The sequence below is a fragment of the Myotis brandtii genome, unplaced genomic scaffold (assembly GCF_000412655.1).
Source record: "Myotis brandtii unplaced genomic scaffold, ASM41265v1 scaffold247, whole genome shotgun sequence".
Classification (NCBI taxonomy): Eukaryota; Metazoa; Chordata; class Mammalia; order Chiroptera; family Vespertilionidae; genus Myotis; species Myotis brandtii.
In genome coordinates, this window is record NW_005359352.1 from 1,910,317 (window position 1) to 1,917,886 (window position 7,570).

Below are 7,570 nucleotides of genomic sequence, written 5' to 3' on the forward strand. Positions count from 1 at the left end.
GAGAGAGAATCATGGATCGGCTGCCTCCTGCACGCCCCCCACTGGGGATCAAGCCTGCAACCCGGGCCTGCGCCCTGACCAGGAATCCAACTGTGACCTCCTGGTTCATAGGCTGACGCTCAGCCCCTGAGCCATGCCGGCCGGGCTACTCTTGATATTTTATAAACACTTTAAACAGGAGATGCAGGTTTATTTATTTAGTTGGTGCAATGCGAGGGAGGCTCGAGCAGAGGCACCCCCGTGGCTGGTGCTCAGAGCCACCTCGGTTCCTTCTGCAGACGGGGAACTCACCACCCCTTGGCCCCCCAGGTACTGGCACAGCACGGCCGCCTACGCCATCGCCACCGAGGTGAGCGGGGCAGTCCAGCACCTGCCCCCGGCCCACCACCCCATTTACCAGTGGCCGAAGGACCTGCTCAGGCCCAACCTGGTGGTGCTGCTCACGGTGAGCCCTGAGGAGAGATTGAGGAGGATCCGAGGCCGGGGCCCGGAGAGGACCAGCGAGGAGGAGGAGCTGGAGGCCAACAGCGTGTTCCGTCAGAAGTAGGTGCTGCCCTCGCCGGGCGGGGTGCTCAGACGCTCAGGGGAGGAAGCAGTGTGCATGCCGAGGGCCTCTGGCTTGTGTGACCTCTGGCTCGTCTGAAACCCTCCGGGGCGCAGACTGCGGAGACGGTTGTCATTGGGCGCATGACCTCATCTCTCTGAGTCTCTGCTACTTGGTCTGCAAAATGGGTGCCAGTGGGTCCTCCCTAAGTCACTGGGTCTGAAGGGGGAAGGCTCACGCAGAGCCCTACTGCGTGGCAGACAATAGGGACTCAAACGCTGGCTGCTAAACATCACTCCTAACCTACCAGGTATTTTTAAAAATACAGATTCTTATTTCAGAGAGGAAGGGAGAGAGAGAGAGAGAGAGAGAGAGATAGATAATGATGATGATGATGATGATAAAGAATCATTGATTGGCTGCCTCCTCACGCCCCACACTGGGCATCGAGCCCACAACCCGGACCTGTGCCCTGACCAGGAATTGAACTGTGACCGCCTGGTTCCTAGGTCGATGCTCAACCACTGAGCCAGGCCGGCCGGGCCGTGTCAGGGATTAGACAGAGTGTCTGAACCATGGCCTGTGGCAGAGCTGGCGCCAGGGGAGGCTGTGGGAGACCCAGCGGGGACCTTGCTTCACGCTGCGGGTGGGACAGCGGGTGGGGCAGCGGGTGGGGCAGCGCTGGGTGCCCGGAGAGCCGAGCGGAGACGTGTGCCAACCCTGTTCCTTCTCCCGTCCCCAGGGTGGAGGTCTCCTACGAGCGTATGGAGAGTCCGGGCTGCCACGCCGTGGACGCCAGCCCCTCGAGGGAGAGGGTCCTCCAGGCGGTGCTCAGCCTCATCCGCGATCATTGTCCTCAGCGGCCGTGACTCGGCGCCTCGTCACATGTTCAAGCCTCTCCGCCCGGGCTGGGTACATGCTTTCCCGCTCGGTGTGCCGCGGAGAATCGGGGACCAGACCTCTCCGTGTCCCCCTAATTATTGTTTGTGCTTCTGACCGATGGGCCCGTCGGGGTTGAGACGGGCCACGCTCCCGTGGGCGCCAAGAGAGATTTCCGCCCGGCACCAGGCGCTTGTTCTGCGAATGGGCTTCACGCCGTCCCAGCAAAGGCCTCCATGGTTGTCTTGTCCCGAGGCACGAGGTCTACAGAGCCACGGGGAAGTCCTCCCCGCTCAGCGGCATTCCCGCCCCAGCCTCCGCCACGCCCACACCTGCTCCCTGGCAAGACCTTGACACGGTGGGCGTGGACGTCTTCCCAGCCCGGCCTCACCCCATGGTCTTGACTGAGCCCCAGATCCCAGAGCCAAGCCCTCCCGCGGGACGTGCCTGCGTGTCCTGGCCCCCAGGAGTGTCTGGTGGGCGGGGGGGCACGTGTACAGCCGTGTCCACCTGTGTCGGCAGCTCACAACCCCGAGACCCGAAGCGCAGGCACGCCGGCCTTTCTGGAATTATTCCTGCTTGTTCCGATTCCACCCTTTCCACTGGGGACTGGCCGTGGGTGTGGGAGCGTCTTGCCCTGAGCTGGATGCCCGCACGTGGCCAGGCAGCCATGTGGTCGTAGCGCCGAGTCCCGCAGGGTTCCCGCGGCCTAGGGCCGGGCTTCACTACCAACAACGGGGCCGGGAAGCCACGGCCACGCGGGTTGTGTCTTTCATTCCCCGGGTGTGGTTTGTCTCACGTCGTGAGCACAGCGGGCCCTGGAGGGGGTCTCCTGGTGAGTGGTCTTGCACTTGAATGTCTGTGATGGCCCATGAAATCCGCTTGGCGGTCTGTTTGCTAGAAAACGGTGGCTGAGAAAAGAGGACATTTAGCTGCTTGGTGGCTTTGGGTGAGTCATGTAATATTAGTGGTAACTTGATCGAAAATGTGAGAGTAATGCTTTCTGTGTCTTACGGAGTGGGCGGAGCCCGGCGGTCACCTAAATCTCTTCCAGTTCTCAGATGGAGAGGTGATTGTCTTCTTGAGACACCCCCGCCCCCAGATAATTACATTTGAGGCCTTATCAGGATCATGCTATGGAATCTTAAATTATAGTAACGTTTAGTATTAATGATATTCTGTTTTTCAAAAGAACCCTAGGTAATTTATACACGCTATTTCGATGCATATAAATGGAAATACGATTTCAGATGAACATATTTTTAAAGCTGATACATAGTGTCGGGATCCGTTAAGATGTGACTTTGAATTATGTTCTTGGGGTTCATGACTTGGTCTGAACAGCTTGCGTGCTGCCCCGGAAAACAAGCCTTCCATCTTCCGTGCCTCCCTTCCGCCCCTCGCAGCGAATAAACTCGCTGTGGTGTCCAGCCTGCGCTGTGGTCGCGTGCGTGTTGATGTCCGAAGGTGCCCTCCCGGTGGCTCTGGGGTAGGAGGGGCATTTGGGGCCGTAAGGAGGTCAGGCCTGGGCTCCGGGGCCGAGCGGCTCCGTGCTCTGACGGGGGATCTTCACCAGCGACCCGATTGTAAGGTTCCCGTGGCAAAGATCAAACGCACAGCATCCCGCGTGGGCCTGTGGGTTCCCCCGGGGACGGCCCTGGCCGCCGTCTGCTTGGCAGCACCTCGTGGCTGATCCTGAACTTTGAAAAGATCACGTGGGAACCTGTAACGAATGGCATTTGGTTCCATCCCCCACGCAGGACTGGGCTCTTTTTCTCTATTTTGTTTCATGAAAATGGAACCCAGTGGCCTCCCAGCAAGTCCATCCTGTGCCCACCAGGGGGCGGAGAGAGCTCGCTGTAACCCGTCCGGAGCTGGGCTGTGTGGCTGAGAGAGCACTTCCCTCTACGCCCAGGCTGCACCCCGAGAAACAGAGGTTCCTTTTACGGAAACGCCTGCTCTAGGGGGAGGACAAGGGACGAAGCACAGGGCATGTCTAGGTTGAAGCAGCACATCCCTAAAAGGGGCTGACTTCTTGCTTCAAGAATTCCAAGCACAGCCCTGGGGTCAGAACAGTATCCCAGGAAAGGCCTCCGGCTGAGAACGTGGGGCTGGGCCGAGCGGCTTGCCCTGGGCCCGGTCGTGTGCCGATGGCGTGGTTTCTGGTCTCCCAGGCTGGAGACAAAGCTCCCGCCTTGTCCACACCGATGCCGCCGCTGCCGGAGCTCACCTGCGGCGCCGGGCTGACGTCCCAGAGGGTGGCGGTCTCAGCCCGGCCTTCAGAGGCGTCCGGGCTCCGTGTGTTCTTGTTCACTTGCCCCTAAACCCTCCGCACCCAGCTCCCCTCCCAGAAGCTCCGGGCGCCACGGGGCTGCTTCTGAGATTGGCTAACGCCCCGCCAGGCCCCAGCCCCGGCGGCAGTCGCCGATCACCACACACCGTGGTTGGATACCACGCCGTGAACTGCCTGTGAGTCTCCGGGATTTTCACGAACACGCGTGGCGTTCGTGGCTGTGCTTGTGTTGCCGTGACGAGGTGCACGCCAGCCTCCGGAGCAGTCAGGCCCTTGAGTAGCGAGCAGACTGCCCTCTGGGCAAGGCCTGGACGGTGAGCTCCCCCGGGTCCGGCAGGCGTGCTCACCTTCAGGGAGGAGAGATGGCTTTCATTTTTTAAATATATTTTTATTGATCTCAGAGAGGAAGGGAGAGAGAGAAACATCAGTGACGAGAGAGAATCACGGACCGGCCGCCTCCTGCACGCCCCGCGCTGGGGATCGAGCCCCCAACCCGGGCCTGTGCCCTGACCGGGGATTGAACGGTGACCTCCTGGTCCAAGGGTTGATGCTCAACCACTGGGCCACACTAGCCGGAAGGAAAGATTCTTTTTTGAGTTTTGATTGGGAAGAGAAACCCAAGTCTTCCGTGTTGATGTTGAAACAGCCGTCAGCGGGCACACGCTGGGTGAAGCGGTCCGCCAGCCGTCAGCGGGCACCCGCTGGGGGAAGCGGTCCGACAGCCGGCAGCGGGCACACGCTGGGGGAAGCGGTCCGACAGCCGGCAGCGGGCACACGCTGGGGGAAGCGGTCCGACAGCCGGCAGCGGGCACACGCTGGGGGAAGCGGTCCGACAGCCGGCAGCGGGCACACGCTGGGGGAAGCGGTCCGACAGCCGGCAGCGGGCACACGCTGGGGGAAGCGGTCCGACAGCCGGCAGCGGGCACACGCTGGGGGAAGCGGTCCGACAGCCGGCAGCGGGCACACGCTGGGGGAAGCGGTCCGACAGCCGGCAGCGGGCACACGCTGGGGGAAGCGGTCCGACAGCCGGCAGCGGGCACACGCTGGGGGAAGCGGTCCGACAGCCGGCAGCGGGCACACGCTGGGGGAAGCGGTCCGACAGCCGGCAGCGGGCACACGCTGGGGGAAGCGGTCCGACAGCCGGCAGCGGGCACACGCTGGGGGAAGCGGTCCGACAGCCGGCAGCGGGCACACGCTGGGGGAAGCGGTCCGACAGCCGGCAGCGGGCACACGCTGGGGGAAGCGGTCCGACAGCCGGCAGCGGGCACACGCTGGGGGAAGCGGTCCGACAGCCGGCAGCGGGCACACGCTGGGGGAAGCGGTCCGACAGCCGGCAGCGGGCACACGCTGGGGGAAGCGGTCCGACAGCCGGCAGCGGGCACACGCTGGGGGAAGCGGTCCGACAGCCGGCAGCGGGCACACGCTGGGGGAAGCGGTCCGACAGCCGGCAGCGGGCACACGCTGGGGGAAGCGGTCCGACAGCCGGCAGCGGGCACACGCTGGGGGAAGCGGTCCGACAGCCGGCAGCGGGCACACGCTGGGGGAAGCGGTCCGACAGCCGGCAGCGGGCACACGCTGGGGGAAGCGGTCCGACAGCCGGCAGCGGGCACACGCTGGGGGAAGCGGTCCGACAGCCGGCAGCGGGCACACGCTGGGGGAAGCGGTCCGACAGCCGGCAGCGGGCACACGCTGGGGGAAGCGGTCCGACAGCCGGCAGCGGGCACACGCTGGGGGAAGCGGTCCGACAGCCGGCAGCGGGCACACGCTGGGGGAAGCGGTCCGACAGCCGGCAGCGGGCACACGCTGGGGGAAGCGGTCCGACAGCCGGCAGCGGGCACACGCTGGGGGAAGCGGTCCGACAGCCGGCAGCGGGCACACGCTGGGGGAAGCGGTCCGACAGCCGGCAGCGGGCACACGCTGGGGGAAGCGGTCCGACAGCCGGCAGCGGGCACACGCTGGGGGAAGCGGTCCGACAGCCGGCAGCGGGCACACGCTGGGGGAAGCGGTCCGACAGCCGGCAGCGGGCACACGCTGGGGGAAGCGGTCCGACAGCCGGCAGCGGGCACACGCTGGGGGAAGCGGTCCGACAGCCGGCAGCGGGCACACGCTGGGGGAAGCGGTCCGACAGCCGGCAGCGGGCACACGCTGGGGGAAGCGGTCCGACAGCCGGCAGCGGGCACACGCTGGGGGAAGCGGTCCGACAGCCGGCAGCGGGCACACGCTGGGGGAAGCGGTCCGACAGCCGGCAGCGGGCACACGCTGGGGGAAGCGGTCCGACAGCCGGCAGCGGGCACACGCTGGGGGAAGCGGTCCGACAGCCGGCAGCGGGCACACGCTGGGGGAAGCGGTCCGACAGCCGGCAGCGGGCACACGCTGGGGGAAGCGGTCCGACAGCCGGCAGCGGGCACACGCTGGGGGAAGCGGTCCGACAGCCGGCAGCGGGCACACGCTGGGGGAAGCGGTCCGACAGCCGGCAGCGGGCACACGCTGGGGGAAGCGGTCCGACAGCCGGCAGCGGGCACACGCTGGGGGAAGCGGTCCGACAGCCGGCAGCGGGCACACGCTGGGGGAAGCGGTCCGACAGCCGGCAGCGGGCACACGCTGGGGGAAGCGGTCCGACAGCCGGCAGCGGGCACACGCTGGGGGAAGCGGTCCGAGGGTCTCCTTCAGCCTTCGCCGCAGTCGGCACCTCCCTCAGGCGCCTTCCTCGAGGGCGGCCGTTCCCGCGGGAGCGCCGGTCTGTCCACCTGCAGGCAGTTAGCCGAGGGGAGAACAGGGTCAGGGTGGGGAGCGTGGGGAGACCTCCACAGAGGACTGTGGGCAGGACTGTGGTGGCTCTTTCAACAAAAACGATCACATTTCCCTCTTCTATGTGCACAACACGCCGCGAGCCAGCGAGCTCCGGGTGCGAGCAGGTGCCCCGCTCCCCGCGGACGGACGGGGCTGCGAGCTGCGTGAGAGGCGGTGTTTGCAGAGCCCTGGGCCCCAGAGACCACCCCTCCCCCCCACTCCTGAGGGCCAGGACTCCACCGTTGCACAGCGAGTCGAATTCACTTGTCGTCCCGAGTCCCCGATGGTTTTAACGGGATCGGGGCTCAGGGCACGTTGTTTTTATCCCGTGTTGTTACGGTTCAGTCATCGGGGAGCCCGGTGCCAGCACCACCACCAGTTCCCTCCACCCTTCGGTCGGTCGGTCTTTTTCATACAGTTCATCGGGGTGACGTCGGTCAGCACGGACACCGGGCTTCAGGTGTGGCTTCTATGTCACAAGGTCAGTATACGGCACGGGGTGCCCCCCACCCAGAGTCACATCCCCGTCACCTGTACGAGGACCCCTTCCCCCTCCACGCCCTCCCTCTGGCGACCACACATGAGTGTTTTATAAACAAAAATCGCCTTAAATTCCCCCGGGAAACGGGAAGCCGGCTGCCGGCTGGGTGACCGCGTCTCAGCCCTCCCACCCACCTCGCTTTTCCTTCCAAGGAGCCACCGCATATACTGGCCTGGCCGCCTCATTCCTGCAGCCTCTGCTGCCCCCTGCAGGCCAGGCGTGGGCAGCACCCAGCGCGGTCCCCACAGGTCACCTGCTCCTCACACTCGGCCTCCTAGGGCTTCCTTCGTCCGGGTGGCTGTTTCCCGTGGCTCCCAAAGAGGCCCTGCCCACGACTCGGCCTCAGAGACCTCCACCGCCCTCTCCCCTTTGCGCTGACTCATCACCTGCTCTCTCCACCTCAGTCCAGGCCCATGTCTGCGTCAGCATCCACACCATCACATCCTATCCACACCCATATCCATACCCATATCCATACCCATATCCACACCCACATCCACACCCACATCCACACCCATATCCA

The 7,570-nt window shown here is 64.8% G+C and overlaps 2 protein-coding genes across 2 annotated transcripts in view; one reads left to right on the plus strand and one right to left on the minus strand.

Moving 5' to 3' along the window:
- The window catches only part of CMPK2 (cytidine monophosphate (UMP-CMP) kinase 2, mitochondrial), a 5,891-nt gene extending 3,033 nt beyond the window's left edge, over positions 1 to 2,858 (plus strand). The window contains exons 2-3 of the mRNA XM_014540565.1: positions 310 to 543; positions 1,287 to 2,858. Of these exons, the coding sequence (XP_014396051.1) occupies positions 310 to 543; positions 1,287 to 1,413 (361 nt within the window). The 3' untranslated portion in view covers positions 1,414 to 2,858. The remainder of the gene's footprint in view (positions 1 to 309; positions 544 to 1,286) is intronic.
- Positions 1 to 7,570, minus strand: part of RSAD2 (radical S-adenosyl methionine domain containing 2) — a 54,750-nt gene that overhangs the window by 32,375 nt on the left and 14,805 nt on the right. The window contains exon 3 of the mRNA XM_014540538.1: positions 3,826 to 4,082. Within this exon, the coding sequence (XP_014396024.1) occupies positions 3,826 to 4,082 (257 nt within the window). The remainder of the gene's footprint in view (positions 1 to 3,825; positions 4,083 to 7,570) is intronic.